This window comes from Odocoileus virginianus, chromosome 20 (assembly GCF_023699985.2).
Source record: "Odocoileus virginianus isolate 20LAN1187 ecotype Illinois chromosome 20, Ovbor_1.2, whole genome shotgun sequence".
Lineage (NCBI taxonomy): Eukaryota > Metazoa > Chordata > Mammalia > Artiodactyla > Cervidae > Odocoileus > Odocoileus virginianus.
Window position 1 is genome coordinate 48,197,014 of NC_069693.1, and position 19,038 is coordinate 48,216,051.

Genomic DNA, 19,038 nt, shown 5'->3' on the forward strand with positions numbered 1-19,038 from the left:
CGGAGCACCACGGGATCGAGGAGGACTCCACCCCGCGCCCGACCGCGCGGGAGGTCACAGGACCGGAAGTAGGTCAAGCGGCGAACGTCGTAAAACGCCGGACTGGGCGGCTTTCCGGCGGCTACTGGACGTCCGCTTTCCGGCGGCGCCCGGCGAGAAGCGCGAGTGGAGTCTTACGGTGGCCGCGTCGGCCTCTCCCGGGTGGTTAGCCGGCGTCTGAGAAGCGGAGCTCGAGCGGGGCTGGGCCCGTCAGGGGCCCTCGCCAGCCGCGGGGCCGCGCCAGGGAGCCGCCGCCTCGTCCTGCTTCTCCCCTGAGGCGCCGCGCGGCCGGGCAGCGGATCCAGGCCTCGGCCGGCGCCGGGCCTCCGGGGCCCTCCCGGGCTCAGCATGCCCGGGGTGAAGCTGACCACCCAGGCCTATTGCAAGATGGTGTTGCACGGCGCGAAGTACCCGCACTGCGCGGTCAACGGACTGCTCGTGGCCGAGAAGCAGAAGCCGCGCAAGGAGCACCTGCCCCTGGGCGGCCCGGGCGCCCACCACACCCTCTTCGTGGACTGTATCCCCCTCTTCCACGGCACCCTGGCCCTCGCCCCCATGCTGGAGGTGGCCCTCACCCTGGTAAGCGCGGGAAGGGGCTTGCCTCGGAATTAGCGAGACAGGAGACGGGCTGACAGTCGGCTTCCGAGCCGTCCCGGCTAGAAGCTCAGGGTGGTCCAGCCGGAGTCTGGACCCAGCACCGCCGAGTTCGCCGTGACCGTGAACGGACGACCTGCGAGGGCGCGTTGGTCTTTGCCTGCACGCACTTAGCAAGCGCCCCTCAGATGGCAGGTAGCTCGTCGTTGCAGCGGCCGAAGGGGCGACCTCAGTCGTCCCGGGTGTTTTTAGAACGCCTTAGGCGACGGAAAAGGCACCGATTTTCTCACACCAGTAGCCCTTATAGAAACACGCCGCTGTTAACCGAACGTCTGTATTTGGAATTTTGGGTAGCGGGCAGTTTGGACGTTGCCGTCGGGCTCGCGCGCACCGTCGCGGGGCCGGATCCGTGTCTGCCGTAGGTGTGAAGGCGCGGTTCTTCCCACGTCACTGCCCCGGGACACCCAGGGTGGACCCACGGTTAGAAAGGCGGCGTCGAGCGCTCCGTGAACAAAACTTTGTCTGTCCTCTTTAGTGACATCTGGAATGCACCCGTGGTTTTAAAAGCTGAAGACTGTGGAATTTGAAAGCCAGAGCAGACTTGCTTTCCAGCCCACACACTTCTGTGGGTCTGCTCACGACTGGTTTTTTTGAAGTACAGTGAGAGAAGGTGTGGCATAGGAACAGACCGACTGGTTATTGAATTCTAGGCTGTAGCTGTTGAGGTATGGTGACCGGTGAAGGAAAAAAGACCACCTATATATTTGAGTTAAAACCTTAGGGAGGAGTAGGCTCAGACCTACCTGGGTTGAATATGTCTGTGATACTAAAAGAGAATTAGTTGATTCATGCAGAGTAGTTAAGTTTGAGAAGAGTATTAGAAATCCTTTCTCTCTGCATCCCAAGGAGTAAAATGAATCCATTTTGTAAATTACCTAATTATGACAGATAAGCAGGAAGTATCTTTAGACCAGTGGTCCTTGCCTAAGCTTACTGGGCACATCTTTGAGTACCTGTTAAACTGAGTCATTGTGTGAATTTTTTCCTATCATCGTGGGGCAGAACATAGATAGAAAGTAGATGATGTGTATAGAATCAACCATTTTAGCTCCTAAAGAAACGTGCTGTTGGTATCAGTGTGTTCCTGGGGTATGCCTGTGTCTGTTTTAATGCAAGTCTTTTCAGCTCCCTATCTTGATTATTCTATCAAGAGAACTGTGTGGTGATTGGCCATGTGAAGTCCAGTCACTCGAAGGGAACTCAACTGACCAGTAGTACTAATGCAGCTCTCCAGTACAGCCAAGCCTGTGCTAGGGGAAGGATATTGCTATGGATCAAATACAGTACATGCATAGTGGTTGAACTTGTACCAGGCAGACAAGTACAGTACTGTAGAATAAGTGCCATAAGGGCGGGGTGGGGCGGTCCACTGACCCAGGCTGGCAGAGTCAGGGAGGGCAGGCTGCCCAGAGAAAGGGACATGCAAGTGGTGGCCCAAGGAGCAAGGCTGCAGGAGGGGGACAGAGGGACCAGGTGAAAACCAGGTTGGGGGGGCGGGGGGGACTTTCAGAGATGAGCTAGAAGGTAGAGTATAAAGGGACCAGACAGAAAAGAGGTGAGCGGTGGACAGATTCATCGTAGAAATCATTCCGGGACACTGCTCGCTCTGCACCACTGCATCTGTACTCCAGACGCACCTTCCAGCATTTCCCCAAATGTGCCCTTCAGTGTTGGAGTCTCCTGTCCAACAGAATTAAGTGCTAACTAGGTTTTCTGCACTTAGCTTCTTTTCAGACAGTAAAAACTGTCTGAATGTCTGTCCTTGCCAAGCAGTGTGGTGGTTTGTGCTCACTTTTCTTATATTGATCAAAACTTTGAATCATAGACTCAGCATTTAACAAGTAGGAGAACAATGTCAATTGAGTACAAATTAACTTTCAGAATAAAATTATAAAGAAAAAATTGCCATTTGAAACCATCTACAAGTTTTTGTGTTACTGTTATTTGTTTATATCATTCAGGTTTTGTCTTAGCAAATTTATAACCTGAAGGCAATGAAAAATCTCAGCCATAGTTTATCAGCTGTAGAAAATGTTTTAATAAAGCATCTAAATCCATAAAATGATACAGGAGGCCTAATTCTGATAGCTTGTTTCTATTCAGGGAGTTTTGTATTGAGTTATTTTTGATAAGTGGGAAAGACTGACTTGGTATGCTGGCCATCAAAGGGCAGCATCAAATTCCTTTGCAAGGCTTTTCATTATAATTTTCCATTTAAAAAAATCCTTGCATTTCTGGGAGCTTTCTAATTTTTTTTTAAGTACTTAGGCCTGTTATCTTAATTTATCCTTACAACCCTTTGACGTAAGTAGTGATGGAATTATTTCTAATAGCAAAAACCCATAAAATGTCAGTAAGGAAATTAGCATAAAGCTGCTATTTCCGTAAGCCCTCTTTGTCCTCCCCTACCCCCCCAAACACACACACCCCCACTGTGATTTCCTAGTGCTGGGAGCTGCTTGTCGGTACCTTCTGCTCAGATGCCTTCCTCCTTTGACTTGGGCCTGGGATTCCTTCTGCTGCCCCCATGTGTGCCTTCTCTGTGATCATCTGCACAGGCTCCCGCCCCTCTGGCTCTCGGCTCAGCCCCCTACTTCCTCCTGGGAGGGGGAGCTGGCTGCTCTGGGCTCTCCTCTCAGTTCTTCCTGTGACCTTCACTCTGTTCCCAGGCCCCTTATCACCAGCGCTCTTCCTCCAAAGCCAGCTCCTCCTCGTGGAAGAATCAGCTGCTGATTTGAGGGTCTTTTTCTTCTCTGTGAAACTAGGCAACCCCTCTAGTTTTAGACTCCAGGGCCTGGGTGTTGCTGCAGACAGGGAGGCTCCCAGACACCCTAGCTTGTGAGTGACCAGCCTGGAAGCAGCACCCTCCTTGGGGTGACTATTACTTAGCAGCGCCCTGCCTTGCCTGCTTTGTGGCTGTGGTCACGGAAGTGCGTGCAGTGTTATGAGAACGCCAGGTGCCTCGCTCATGCAGACACTAGCAAGTTTGCTGAGAGAAGCTGCTTTCTTTGTCCAGCCTAGCTGGGAGTGGACGAGTGAGCCCGGAGCCTTTAGTAGTTCTCCTGCATGTCTGCGAGGGAGCAGGCCTGAAAGACGTGAACAGAGTGTGGTGGCTTGTGCCAAGGTGACAGTGTCCTTTCCATCTGAAAAGTAAAGGAAACTACATAAGTGAATGCAAGATTTGGACCTTGTATGAAAGTCACTTGCCAGGTATCAGAGTGCCATCGTGAACGTTTTCATTTTGATTGTTCACAAGGTGCATCACAGGAGGAGGACACCATAGCAGCGGAAATGAATTCACTGAGAACAGAGTTCAGACAGCTTCTCAGCTCTTTTGCTTTGTCCTGCCACACTTGGCAGAGAAAGCAATGGCACCCCACTCCAGTACTCTTGCCTGGAAAATCCCATGGACAGTGGAGCCTGGTAGGCTGCAGTCCATGGGGTCACTAAGAGTCGGACACAGCTAAGTGGCTTCACTTTCACTTTTCACTTTTATTGGAGTGAAGCATTGGAGAAGGAAATGGCAACCCACTCCAGTGTTCTTACCTGGAGAATCTCAGGAACGGGGGAGCCTGGTGGGCTGTCGTCTATGGGGTCGCACAGTCAGACACGACTGAAGCGACTTAGCAGCAGCAGCAGCAACCCTACTTGGAGGGTGCGAGTTGCCTACTGTATAATCTGCCGCTTATATCCACTCGGGCATTTTGTTAACAAGCTGTTTGGGCGGACTGCAGGATTCTGAAACCCCTCAAGAGCCACCTGCCCCATCCCCAAGCGGCAGACTGTCCACACTGCTTGCCTTCCCCCACATACTGACCCTCATATGCTCTGTCACTCACTGATGAAGTCTGGTTCCACTGAAACTGTGTACGCTACTTCTGTGGACTCTGATGGCTGGTTCTCCAGTCATCATCTAGTGGCCACTGGTGTCTCTCTGGACAGTGGATGTGCATGCCCATCACAGGCATCCAGACTTCACTTGGTGATTCTTATTTGAATCACTGAAAGGTTTCGAAAGCCAAGCCCGAGCTTTTGTGACCTGGTTCACTTTGGGAGCAGCCTCTTCAAAGAGTTCTACTAGGAGTTCCCTGAGGTCCAATAGTTAGGACTTGATGCTTTCCCTGCCGGGGCCCCAGGTTCAATCCCTGGCCAGGGAACTAAGATTCTGCAAGCCATGTGATGCAGCCAGAAAAACAAACAAAAAACAAAGAGTTCTACTAGAAGTATAAGGTCATGACATTATTTTTCTGCTGGAGTTTGGCTAGGCCTTTAGAGTGTTTTGTCCAGGAATTCACCCCTCTTTAGGTAGAGTGTCAGTTGAGGTATGTTTGTTTGTCGGAAGAATCCGCCATCTTGTCAGATGCCTTCTCTGCTGTCTGAGCTCAAGTAGAGGGTGACCTGTGTGTTTGTTGGCGACTGAATCCCAAACCATTCCCTTCAGCCCAGGAGCAGGATTGGGGAGCAGCTTAGACTGCTCACTGAAGAGTGTTGTGGGAGCTCCCGATGGCCTGGTGTTAGGGTTTGGTGCTCTCACCGCTGTGGCCTGAGTTCAGTGTCTGGTCAGGGAACTGATACCCCCAAGCCTCGCTGCAGGCTGCAGGACAGCGGCAGTGGGAAATAATCATCTTATCCTTGCATTAAAGGTAGCTGTGGTAGGCAAAAAAAAAAAAAAGTGCCCCTCCCCTCAAGATGTCCACGTCCGAGTCCTTGGACCCTTGGACAGGTAACCTTACATGGAACAAGAGACTGCAGATAAGATTAAGTTAAGGATCTTGAAATGCAATGATTATCCTGGATTATCTGATGGACCCAGTATAATCACAAGGGTCCACATAAGAGGCAGTGGGGTAAGAGTCAAAGAAAAAGAGTTTTGACAACAGAAGCAGGGGTCAGAGTGAGATAGCTACCTCCTGAGGAATGTGGTGACCTCTCCGTGTGGGAAAAGGCAGGGAGCAGATTCTCCCCTCGAGTCTCCGCCAAGAGTCAGCCCCACGGACTCGTTTTAGACTTCTGACCTGTGAAACAGATCTGTGCTGTGTTAGGCCACTAAGTGTTCGTACCAGACTCAGGACACTCTCTGTAGTTGTGACTCTGGATGTAAGAGCAGCCAACACCACGGAGACAGGCGAGGGGCGCAGAGGTGGGCAGAAGTGAGGGTCACCTACATGAGGATGCCCTCAAGAGACCAGTCTTCAATCAGAAACAAAGGCTGAGAGAGTGACACCAAAGGGCGGGCCAGTGGGTGGGTGTGAGTTCAGGAAATGGGACCGAGTGCCAGGTTTTAGAAGTAGGCTATGCCCTTCGATACCACATGGAGGTAAATTTAGAAAGAAATGAAAGAATTTTGCTGCTGTAAGCAGCAGTAGAATTTCCAAGACTCATTCTTTTAAGAGGTGATAGAAATAAAATATAAGTAGTTGTGGAATAATTTGCCTCAAAGTTAGAGTGAAAGATCTATTATAAATATTTTGGAGACATAGCCCTCATCTCTTGGGTGGATGACCAAAACCTCTAATTGGTTCATTGAGCCTTGGTTTTGACCCAGTATGGTAATTTGTGAGCTCTTAGGAGGCCAGAATTACTATTCTAATCCTCGTGTGAGCCAGGGAATCTTGGACTGTGACCATTTTGTAATATCTGCTTTTAGTCATAAAGGAGACTATTGGAGTCCCAAACCAGAATTTGAGAAAAAGAACGAATAGAGCTATGTTTAAAAAGGGAAAAGAAAGAAAAGAAACCCTTTTTAACCAGTTAATTCACTCTGAAAAAAATTGAGGATCAATTGTATCTCTTCTTTTGCAAGCCGAGAATAGAATTTCCTGCAGTGTATTATTAAAATTCCATTACAGCAAAACAGGACGACCTTTTGTTGTTTTTAATAATAGCATTAGACCTGCAGGGTGCTAAATCTGATGAGAGAAGAGTGGCATTGTAAAACAAAAAACTTTCCAAATCTGCTGTCATGCTCCCATTTAAAAGCATGCCACAAAATAAAATAAAATATAAGCATGCCACAGGGAAGTGTGTGAGTGCATGCACGTGTGCTCCTCTGTACCCCACATCCCAGCACAAGGGGTTTTCATAGTGTATTGCAAGGAATACTGAAATAACAGTATTGAAGGACTTGACTTTGAAAGAGATTCAGATTCCCATACTGCCTCTGTTTTCTGGCTGTGCAAGTTTAGACCCTCTCTGAGCTCTTTAGTTTGCTATCTGTGAAGGATTGATTTTAACTCTCTGAAGGTTTATTCAAGCTCCAGAAGGCCTCAGTGCTTCATTTTGTCGGAGAAAGTGGGTAACACTGGTTCCCCCTCACCCACAGCACTGCACCCATTTATTATGTGTCTCTCTGGAGCCTTTGCTGGGACTGGGGGAGGACGTCATTCCTAGTGTCCAGCCTCACCCCTCCCGGCCACTGCAGGCTCCTCCTCTGTGGGAAGACATCCCACCTCCGAGAGGGGGGAGCCTACGCTCTTCTTTGCTTTCTCTGACCTCCTGTGGACTGTGGAAAAGCTAATTGCGGTGGCCTTTCCCCTGAATACCCATACACCCATTTGGTGTGGGTTGTTTGGTTTTTTTTTTTTTTTTGGTGGCCATACCACCACCATAATTTGGTGGGATCTCAGTTCCCCAAGCAAGGACTGAACCTGGGCTATAGCAGTGAAAGTACAGAATCCTAGAAATCCCATGGACAGAAGAGCCTGGTGGGCTACAGTCCATGGGGGTCGCAAAGACTAGGACATGACTTAGCAACTAAACAACAAAGGCCACCAGGAAACTCCCCCGTTTCGTTCTCCTAGGGAGAAGGATACAGGAGTTCTGTTTGTCTTGTCCCAGCATTTGGTTGAGGGAGGAGGGCTCCTCTGTTGATTGAGACTTGATATTTAAGGGAAATGCATTCACCTTTTCTTCCCAAATTGTGTTCTCTCTTCAGATTGATTCGTGGTGCAAAGATAATAGCTACGTGATTGCTGGTTATTATCAAGCTAATGAACGAGTAAAGGATGCCAGGTATATGCATGCAAAACCCTCAGTGAGCTCCGGGTGCAGAATCTGTAAGAAGAGTGTCCCTCCCTGCCTATTGATAGTACTCCAGGGGTATTGGGGTGCGATGTATGGGAATAGAGCCCCTCCGTGCTGTCGATAGTATTCCAGGAGGGCTGGGGTACGGGTCATTCCAAACACTTAAATGAACGTCGGGATTCTGTCCTGTGTTGTCTTTATTTTGCTTAAAGGGAATTCTTAAAACGAAAGCAACAGTCCAGGGCCTCCTGTTCGGTCCCCCCTCAGCTGTGCCTCGCTTCCTGTTCCCAAACTGGGATTGATGTAGGGCAGAGCACCAGGCAAGCACTCCACTCTCTTTTGGGGTTAAAAAAAAAAAAAAGAGCAACTTTTAGGTTTGGTGTTCTTTGGGTCTGCTGCTTTGACGAAAACAGTGCTTGCTACTTCTCCCATATAATAGGTCTTGTTTTCTTTTATCCAGCTAGTTGCCCCATGGTGGTTCTCACTAATGAGCAAAGCTGAGATCTTTGCTTTGTTTCTGCGTCAATGTCCTAGCAGAAAAACTGATGACATCCTGACGTTAGGGTAATTTGAGGTGGGCTTAATAAGCTGGTTGTTTCCAGAGGTGTGAAATGTATGTCAGAGAAAGGAGGGTGGTGTAGTTACCTAGAGCTGATGACAAAAACTGGCACCTGCCCTGCCTGAAGGAATGAAGACAGATCAGGTCAGGAAGTCCCCCCCCCCGAGAAGAAGAGTGTCCTTTGGTCAAGAGATACGGCTAGCAGCCAGCCTGACATGACCTCAGGGAGAGAGTCCCAGAGGAGTCAGCAGCCAGAGGCATGAGCTGGGTCACCCTGCAGCTTTCCTCATATGGCCAGGCAGGCAGGGGGTGCAGTGAAGGGCCTCAGACCAAATGCCTCCCGGAGTCGTGTCCACTTGCCCAGCATAGGCAAGTGGTAGGACTCAGTAGCATTGGGGAAAATAACACAGTAAGCCGATAGAGCACTTCCAGAGATGTGAACTGTTTTATCCTAGAGGACTGGGCCCAGTCAGGACTGAGGGTAACAGGGTCCCCAGCGCGGGCTCAGCAGCTTCTGTGTCAGCCTCTCCATGGACCACAGGCAGAGCTGCTCTCCGATCCCTGATTCTTTAGCTTTTCCTGAGACGTCTCTGATGGTTTGGTCCCTGCGTTCATGCATGCCTGTGCTTTCTCCTCCTCCTTACCAGCCCCTCCTTCGAGTCCACCTGCCTCCCTGTGTTGATGAGTTGGAGCCTGTTCATGGCCTGTGTCAGTCTTGGTCTTATTACACAAAGGAAGCTGCCAGGGTGTGAATCCCTGCCCCAGGCCAAGCTCTCTGCTGAGCTGAGCCACGGTCTCCTGGCCCTTGCCCTCAAGTTGCTGCACTGAACTTGAAAGACATTGAAACCCAGGACTGTAGTGCAGGCCCCGGCGCCCGTGCTGTGAGGGTGGTGTGGGGGCTCTGGCAGCGGGAGCAGGAGGCACTCCAGCCGCAGGCGTGACAGAGGAGCCTCCGGGAGGGTGTGGACAGATGAGCCGTGGCTGCGGGACCTTGGCCCTGAGACACCTGGGCAGCCCTGCCGTCACTGTAAGGGACTTCCAGGGTGACCAGGGGATGAGAATCCCTGGGGCCCTTCTCTATTACATTGCTTTGTGTTTCATTTTTCTTAATATGATGCTGCAGATAATCACACACCTCTGTAAATTTTCAATTTTGAAGGTAAAAATAGAAGAGTTGGCTAAATTTATTTTTATAAAGCATTAAGCCTGCTTTTTTCACCTCAATCACAATGAAAGGATCGTAACTGTATAGTGTGTTTGTTTCTGGTTCAGTCCCTGCTTCAGAAAGCTGAGACTGATCGTACAGAGGGAAAGATGCACAAAGAGACAAGGGCCCCTGCTCTGCCCTGAGCTCCACACAGTCCTCAGCACGTCACTGCAGCGGGATCACAGTCCCCAAAAGCTACTTAAATGGGTGTAACCCCACACGGGGGAGCGTGGCTTACTGGTGCTGTTGTTCTTTGTGTCATTGCTGTTTACTCTGCCACAGGCAGACAGTGTTTCCCAGCGTCAACTAAAACTTGGTAACCTCTCTGGTTCTTCTCTCGCAGTCCAAACCAGGTAGCAGAAAAGGTGGCCTCCAGAATTGCCGAGGGCTTCAGTGACTCGGCTCTCATTATGGTGAGTCCTGTGTGTGGGGACAGCTGCTGAGCAGCCTCTTGCTGACGGGCAGCTTTGTCTGTGAGCAGTTTCCTTTCTGCAGGTACTTACTTCACCAGACTATGGCCTCCTTCGGCCGTCTTCTCCCAACTGCAGGCTTAAAGTTGCTGAGTCAGGCCCGCTGCAGTCATGGCACGTGGGTGTCCAGAGGTGGGGGTCATTCAGTTCCAGCGGGTCTCAAAGTGGGATCCCGATGCTGAGAGTATCAGTACCACCTGGGAATCTGTTGGAAATGTAGAGTCTAGGGGCCTAGGAATCTGTGTCTCCATAAGCTTCCAGATGATTCCAATGTGTGAGACGCATTGAATTAGGTTAACCAGCATAGCTGAGGGAGCAAGGAGGGAAATAGCTTACGTCAAGAGCCCTGTTCCTCAGTTCAGATGGAATTCTAACAGGGAAGGCAGAGTAACGTTTTGGAAGCTTCGAGTTTGTGAGAAAGCAGTCAAGTACTCTGTTTCTCCCACGTGATGCACGGTGTAGCTGGGCCATGGTGGGTGCACTCTGAGGCAGGGTTTCTGCCATGGTGGGTGGTGTTGAGCCCGTCCCTGACCATCCCTGTGGAGACCTCCCCCATGGGCGAGCCCCAGGGAGGGACCTGCAGGCTGCCGCAGAGGTCCTGGCTCTGTTCACGAGCACACCCTTTGTCTCGTTGCAGGTAGACAACACTAAGTTCACGATGGACTGTGTGGTCCCCACGATCCATGTGTATGAACACCACGAAAACAAATGGCGCTGCAGAGACACGCACTAGTGAGTGCCCGTTCCCGGGGCAGCCCGAGTGCTGGGGCCTATCCTGGCACGCTGTTCCCGTGGGAACGCTGACCCCCGCCTTCTGGGTTTCTAACCTAGCATGTTCTCTAGAGAAGTGTGCACACCTCATACAGAAGTCACAGGTGTTCCTCAGCCCCCGGAGGACAGGCCTGCAGGGTTTCCAAGCAGTGCAGACAGCCTGTCACTCACGGGTCTCCCCTCCCACTCCCAGGCCCCCTTTCCCTAAGCCAGACCCCTCTCCCCAGGCATTTGTTTGGTTTATTTGCAGTCAGTCATCTGCCTCCAGCTTTTTCAGAGTTTGATTTGAAGGTTCTCTCTTCCATGTTTCATATTCTTTGTATGCATCTTCATGTGTTTAGATGTGTATGTTTGCTAGAGTTCGCCCTTGGCTTCCTTTACACTCTGCACGCGGCTGGTTTCCTGTTTGCTCTATGGAAAAGCCACACATTTTGAGTAAGAGGCTGACTTCTCCTGTCTCATCTCATAGTGATTACTGTGAAGACTGGCCGGAGGCCCAGAGGATCTCGGCATCACTCCTGGACAGCCGGTCCTATGAAACACTCGTGGATTTTGATAACCACCTGGATGACATTCGGAATGACTGGACAAATCCAGAGATCAATAAAGCTGTTCTGCACCTGTGTTAGGGAGGGGTTTCAGTGACTGGTCTCTGGGCATTTCCACTGCACTGAAGAAAAAAGCTATTTTTAAATGTAAATGAAATATCATAGCCGGTGTGGAAAGCTGACAGTTTTCAGAAGTGGCGTGTGCCTTGAGAAAGGGCAGAATGTCCATCAGTCATCTGTCTAATGCAGAGTCTCTAGACCAGGTACAGACCGTCCCATCTGACCACCCTGTGGAGCCTTCCCAGTTGTACGTGGCTATAATTCTTCAAATCAAAGCTATTTCTGCTTGTCCAAGATTGTTCCTATTAAACAATTTTAACTAACCTTTTATAATCTGGAGAGAATACTTTTTAAGGCATATGAACTGTCTTTAAAAAAAAAAAAAGCCCAGATCTTACACCCAAAAGAGAGTGTTTGTGAGTTTTCATGCTGTTTGAGTTAATACCATCCAGACTGGGGATCAGGCCCGCCCCTGTGCCGGGCCAGGCTGTGTCTGAAGAGCCGTGTGCTGCTGTCCACCCGGGAGGCTCCCCTGGCTGCTGCGTCTCTTCACATGGGAATAATGCTGCTGGTGCCTGAGAGACCTTCATCGTTAAGGGGTAAAAACAAACACTTGGGAAGGCAGCTTGAGTGGGAGCACTATATGATGCTCCTCAAGCAGACAGATGGGAAACCCACGGAGCTGAAGAAAAGGGGACCAGTGTGCTAAGATTGTCTTAAAAAGGCAAGAGTCGGTCCTGACTGCTGACCAGCTTGCATGATTACCCAAATGGCTGTAATTTATTTCTTCACAACAGTTATTTCTTTTCGTATCTGAAGCCACACGAGCTGAACAAAACATAGGCTCCTGGAGTTTTACAGCACCCAGTCTGTAATCGTTAACGCTTGAAACAGTTAAGCTTTTTAACCCCATTGTAGGAAATTGATGCGGAAATGATTCCATCGCATTTATTCTTTTTCATATGAATTATTCCATGCAGAATGCAGGGACCTGTACCTTTGCCACTGTTGTTTATTGGACCATGTGAAGGAAGTCTGTGACGATTGGGTTATCTGTTGAAAAGGTTTATGACGCAGCATTTCACTGTTGATAAAACAGTAGGAAACTTTCCAGCATTGCTTACAATAGATGTGCTTCCTTTGGCCCACCAGATTCTCTCTCCTTCCTTCAAATCCAGCTCACCCTTGGCTTTGTAAGGTGACCGTATGTCGTGTGGGGAACACAAACCAAGGGCTGGCGTGCCGGTGCCCTGCACCTGCTCATGCTTGTCTCAGAGGCTGCGACCAGCACAGGTGGAGTGCGGCGGACAGTCTCGTTCCAGATGGGTGTGTATTTTATTTTGAAAAGGAGAAGAGTCAGTCTCTAGCATTGCCACAGAAAAGGCTGTCTTCTCCTGAAATTAGAATGAGCGTGTGCTACCTCCAGGTCAAGGTCAAAGGTAACTGGCGGAGCTATTTGAAGCTAAAGGTGTGGCCAAGACTAGTTTGGAAGCATTTCACAGATGGTCTTAGTGTCCCTCATTTTTACCTCTCTGTGCAATTCTTGTTCTTGGTTCCACCAGCTTCCCAGGAATGTGTTCTGTTCTCCAGTTTGGATTTCAGCCTAGAACCAGGTGCCCTCTCTGTAGCAGAGTCAGACTCATGTTTTCAAAAGAAAACATAATAAATACTCCAAGGAGAAGAATGTATCTGTGAAGAAACAAAAACAAATTTCCAGAGTGCAGACGATTGCTTCTGGATGCCTGTGAAAACAGCAACGCCTCCGCTGAGCCCCCAGGCCCTGTGCCAGGCTCCCCTCCGTCCTCAGGCCTGGCTGTGTGCATTCTGGGCCTCCAGTCTCCCAGCCCTTAGAACTCGGTCATCATTTTTACCCACTGAAGATGAGAGTGGGAGCCCACCAGATAGCCACTGAAATGGAGTCATACTGTGATTTCCCTAAAAAAGACTTAGAGAAGCAACACAAATTATATTGTACATTTAAGAGATCCTTGTCAGAATGTTCCTAAATGAGTCCCGCTTCAGTCCAAAGGCGCTGGAGGGGAAGGGGTGGGGAATGTGTAGAGACATCCCCTTAGAACCAGCCATATCCTTAAAATTCTGGTGGACGTTTTTCTCTGTTCCATACATCCATCCCTCATGAAGTGAGTGGGACAAATGAATTACTGGTTTGCCTAAAAATGCCATCCAAGTCTAATGGTTGCCTTTAAAAATTGAAAATACTGAATGTGAAAAGGTAGGCTGTGACTTCCTAAATGACAAAAAGCAAAGTGCACACTAAGGAAAAATTGACTTAAGCTTTCCAGGGATCTGGTATTTTTAAGCTTCCTCAGTATGAAAAGTTCTATATAATTAGCTTTGACTCAGTGGCTTATTTTTCTGATTGATGTGCTTGCAAAACTGTTGTTCCCTCTTATAGTAATTTTCAGCTTTTCTGACTTACTATCTTTGTTTTGCCTTCAAAAGAAAAATATTGGCTTCCCAAACTGCCCCTTTTTAGTATTATATTTATCTTAACAGAGTAGCTACTTTATGACATCCTGGTAAGTGAAAGGAAGAAAAAGAGCCATGAGCATTAATCTCCATACCCTGCAGACATTTTTAGCAATTTTAATGAAGAGAACTGAATTTAAAAATAGACTTTCGTTTTACTAATTGACATTTCTTTAGCCTTTCCATCAACTCAGTGCCTCTTAAGCACTGGATTATTTTCTTCAGTTCAGTAGAAAGCCTGGGGGCAAAGACTGGTTTGTGTTCCCCCTGCCAACTTTCAGATAAAGTGGAAGTCTCTTGGTCATGTCCAACTTTGTGACCCCATGGACTGTAGCCCGCCAGGCTCCTCGGTTCATGGAACTCTCCAGGCAAGAAAACTGGAGCGGGTAGCCATTCCCTTCTCCAGAGGATCTTCCCAACCCAGGAATCGAACTGGGGTCTCCTACATTGCAGGCTGATTCTTTACCAGCTGAGCCACCAGGGACACCTTTACTCTCAAACAGCTCTCAGAGGGGGTGTCAGTCTGACTGCGTTCCCATACCCCTCAGAGTCTGGGGGATAACAGAGTATTTGTGTTCTCAAGGTTTTCCCCCTCAATGATTAACTTCTTGGGTCTGGTCCAGCTTTAGAACTGCCAAAAAATGTGTTCTCCTTGGCCTTTTGCTTTCACAGTAGTGTGTCCGGTGCCAGCGTGGAGGGAACCTTTGGCTTGAACTTGCATTGCGATATAAAGCAAAATAGCATCCTATATTTAGTGCTGCCTGAAAAAAGTTCCAGATCCCATCAGGAAGGCCGTGGTAAATAATCACTTCAGAATACAGGCACACCTCAGAGATATTGTGGGTTTGGATTCAGATCACTGAAATACAGTAGTAAAGTGAGTCACGTGAATGTTTTAGTTTCCTGGTACATATAACAGTTATGCTTACACTATACTGTAGTCCGTTAAGTGTGCAATAGCATTGTGTCTGAGAAAACAATGTACATACCTTATTATTTAAATAGTTCATAGCTCAAACATGCTAACCATCATCTGGGCCTTCAGAGAGTCGTCATCTTTGCTGGTGGAGGGTCCTTGCCTCAGTGTTGGTGACTGCTGGCTGACCCGGGTGGTGGCTGCTGAAGGCTGGGGTGCCTGTGGCAATTTCTTAAAATGAGACAGCAGTGAAGTTTGCTGTGTGGATTGACTTTTGTGGACAGTTTCTTTGTAGCATGCAGTGCTGTCTGATAGCATTTGACCCACAGTAGAACTTCTTCAAAAATTGGAGTCAGTCATCTCAAACCTGTTTTATCAACTAAGTTGAGGTCGTAGTCTAAACCCTCTGTTGTCATTTCAGCAGTCTTATCTTCACAGGAGTGGGTTCCGTCTCACAAGACCACTTCCATGTCTGTCCACAAGGATCAGCTCCTCTTCCACTCAGGTTTGATCATGAAGTTGCAGCAATTCAGCCACGTCTTCAGACCCCACTGCTCCTTCTAGATCTCTTGCTGTTCCCCCCACATCTGCAGTTACTTCCTCTGCTGAACTCTTGAACCCTTCAAGGTCATTCATGAGGGCTGGAATCACCTTCCAGACTCCTGTGTATGTTATTTTGACCTTTTCCCAAGAATCACGGATGTTTTTAATGGCATCTAGAATGGTGACTCCTTTCCAGAAGGTTTTCAATTCACTTTACCCAGATCCATCAGAGGAATCACTCACTACCTATGGCATTTGGAGCCTTACTAAATGTGTTTCTTGAAGAAGACTTAAAAAGTCAAAATAACAGTTTGATCCATGGGCTGCAGAATGGATGCTGAGTTAGCAGGCGTGAAAACCATTCATCTCATTGTCCGTCTGCATCAGAGCTGTTGGTTGGGTGACCAGGTGCATTGTCATTGAGCAGCTATCTTTTGAAAAGAATTTTTTCTCTCTGAGCCTCAGGTTACAACATGGGATTAAAAATACTCAGTAAACTGTGTTAACAGATGTGCTGTCATCTAGGCTTTGTTCTGTTTATAGCGCGCAGGCAGAGTAGACTTAGCGTCATTCTTCAGAGCCTGGGATTTTCAAAATGAGCAATGACTTCAACTTAAAATCACCGTAATATTAGATATTAGCCCCTAACAAGAGAGTTAGTCCATCATGTGAAGCTTTGAAACTGGTCATTGACTTCTCGATCCTAAAGGAGATCGACCCTGAATATTCACTGGAACGACTGATGCTGAAGCTGAAGCTCCAGGACTTTGGCCACCTGATGTGAAGAACTGACTCATGGGAAAAGACCCTGATGCTGGGAAAGATTGAGGGCAGGAGGAGAAGGGGATGACAGAGGATGAGATGGTTAGATTACATTACCAACTCAGTGGGCATGAATTTGAGCAAACTCCAGGAGACGGTGAAGGACAGGGAAGCCTGGCACGCAGCAGTCCGTGGGGTTGCAAACTTGGACACAACTTAGCGACTAAACAACAACAACAAATCAACTTCTCTCTAGTTATGAGAGTCCTAGATGGCGTCTTCTCCCATTAGAAGGCTTCATCATCTACATTGAGCATCTGTTGTTCACTGCAGCTGCCTTCACATGTGATCTGAGCTGGAATTCCAGAGAACTCATTGCAGCTTCTCCATCAGCACTTGCTGCTTCAGCTGTCACTTTTGTGCTCTGGGGCAGCTTCTTTCCTTCAGCCTCATGAACCGTCTCTGCTGCTTCACACTTTTCTTCTGCAGTTTCCTCACCTGTCAGCCTTCGCAGAATTGGGGAGAGCAGAGGCCTTGCTCTGCATTAGGCTTTGGCTTCAGGGAATGTAGCTGGTCTGATCTTCTATCCAGACCACTCAAACTTTCTCCGTATCAGCAGGAAGTCTGCTTTGTCTTCTTACCAATGTGTGTACTGGAGCAGTGCTTTTAATTTCCTTCAGGAACTTTTCCTTTGCATTCACAGCTCGGATAACATAAGCACAACAGGCCTCTGGCTCTGCTTTCAGCATATCTTTCTCTCCAAGCCTGATTGTTTCCAGCTTTTGATTTAAAGTGAGAGACATGTGACTCTTCCTTTCCCTTGAACACTTAGAGGCTATTGCCAGGTTATTAATTGGCCTAATTTCAATATTACATCTCAGGGACTAGGGAGACCCAAGGAGAGAGAACAGGTCAGTGGAGCAGTCAGAACACAGTTTATCCATTAAGTTTGCTGTCTTACAGGGCTGTGGTTTGTGGTGCCCCCAAACAATAGTAAGATCACTGATCTTACTTACTTAACATACTTACTTAACAATAGTAAGATCACAGATCACCATAACAAATATAACAACAGTAGAAAAGTTTGAAATATGGTGAAATTGGCTGATTCATGTCAATGTATGACAAAACCCACTGAAATGTTGTGAAGTGATTAGCCTCCAACTAATAAAAATAAATGAAAAAAAATAAATGCAATGAGGAAGCAGTAAAAAAAAAAAAAAAGAAATATTGTGAAATTTACTAACATGTAACACAAAGTGAGCAAATGCTATTTGGAAAATGGTGCCAAGAGACTTGCTCAACACAGGTGCCACAAACCTGCAATTTTTTTGAAAATACAGTGTCTGCAGAGTGTGATAAAAGGGGATCTGCCTGTGCTCATGAAGTTCTCTGGGCAGGGTTTCTGCCCAGCACAGCCACAGTAGTTGGGGAGTCTGCCCCAGCTGCAAGTCAGGACATGCAGGTGAGTTTGCCAAGACCCCTGGGTGCACCCTGAGCACTGAGGGTCTCGTGATGCGTGTAGAGTGGACCTGGCTGTCATCCCCCAACTTCCCTTCTCCACTGTGCTGACCTCACTACTGAAGAGGTGGTCATTCCTCAGATGTTTTAAAAAACTAATCTTCCTGTTGCCTCAGCTCTGCCAGGCAGCAGCAGTGTGGCTGGGTCCAGCCAGCCACTCTAGCTCTGTGGTCATGGGCAGGTCACCGCTTGTGTCTCATCAGAAAAAGGGTGATGATGCCTCTTACAGGGACGTTGTGAAGACAGAGGGACTGGTACGTGTGCTCTCAGTAGAATGTGTTTGGGCTGCAGTTCTAGAGCCTGCTGTTCCCAGGCTGACCCCCACGGCAAAGGACTACTTGTGGGCGCGTGCTGTGTCTCCTGCTTTGGGATGCGGGTTCTTTACCACTGGCGCCACCTAGAAAGCAGAGGACTACTTAGTCCTTTGCGAAGAAAGATCTATTAATTAGTAAGTGCTTATTCATAGTAGACACTCAGCATTTATTCAGTGAATGAGTGAATAAAAGCATTTGTTCTCAGATGACAGCAGCTTACATTTCTTTAACCCTTTGTTTACACTTGCCTATCCAGCCCCCCGGGATGCTGCAGTGTGACATGGTCTGCAATTTTACGGGTAGGGAACCAAGGCCTGGACCAGAAGTGACTGCCTGAGGCCTCCCACGGCCGGCTCGGGGTGCGGGCCTGTCCTGAAGATGAGGAGCAGAGAAGCCATGTTCCTTCTCTTCCTGGCACGCTGCCCAGCCTCACTCCTGCCCCCGCCCCAGACTTAATGCATTTTCCTTCTTACTACAGTGACAGTGTGCGTTCACAGTAGAAAATAAAAAAAGAGACTAGAAGAGACTCCCATTCTACCATCCCCCTGTTAACAAGACCGGTGGAAAGCTGTCACATCATCAGGGTCCCCTGAGACCTTTGGTGTCCTGGATACTGAGATGCAAAGCAGTGGGAAACACGGGAGGCCTACATTTGAGGCGCTTACACTGTAAATTAAGGGGTAAAAGGCATAATTATAAGTAAAACATTAGAAGATTTATGGAGATTCCCAGGCTCAGGCCCTGAGAGTTCAAATTCACTGAGATTCTCTACCCAAAAGTCAGTGTTTAGCCAGTGGTTCAGGTCATACTTTAAAAAAAAACCCTGGTCTCTGACCAAAACCCATGCATTATTATGAAGAATTTGAGACCTTCAGAACTGAAGTGACCACCCCAATGCGCGCACACAGCGAGTGCCAGAAGACTCGGACCATCAGGCCGATACCGGGAAGTTGGTAATTCCGCAGGTCAGCAGCTCCAGCATCTTGATTCCATAGGGTTCACCCTGGCAGGATTCAGGCCTCCTGAGTGAACTCTGTCTCAGCAAGAAGCTCTTTGATTTTTTTCTTTTTAAAAATACTGTGTGCACAGAACGCATGTGTGTGCTGTAGACATCTGAGCAGTGGGAAGCAGGCGGGTTGATACCTAGCTCACAGCTTCGGA

At 48.4% G+C, this 19,038-nt stretch overlaps 1 protein-coding gene across 1 annotated transcript; it reads left to right on the forward strand.

Annotated features, from left to right (window-relative positions):
* Positions 1-150: 150 nt before the first annotated feature.
* Positions 151-11,654, forward strand: EMC8 (ER membrane protein complex subunit 8). Its single transcript, XM_020899839.2, has 5 exons — positions 151-618; positions 7,628-7,704; positions 9,826-9,895; positions 10,590-10,684; positions 11,193-11,654. The coding sequence occupies exons 1-5, from the start codon at positions 388-390 to the stop codon at positions 11,350-11,352; spliced, it is 633 nt and encodes a 210-aa protein (XP_020755498.2). The 5' UTR covers positions 151-387; the 3' UTR covers positions 11,353-11,654.
* The last annotated feature ends 7,384 nt before the right edge of the window (positions 11,655-19,038 follow it).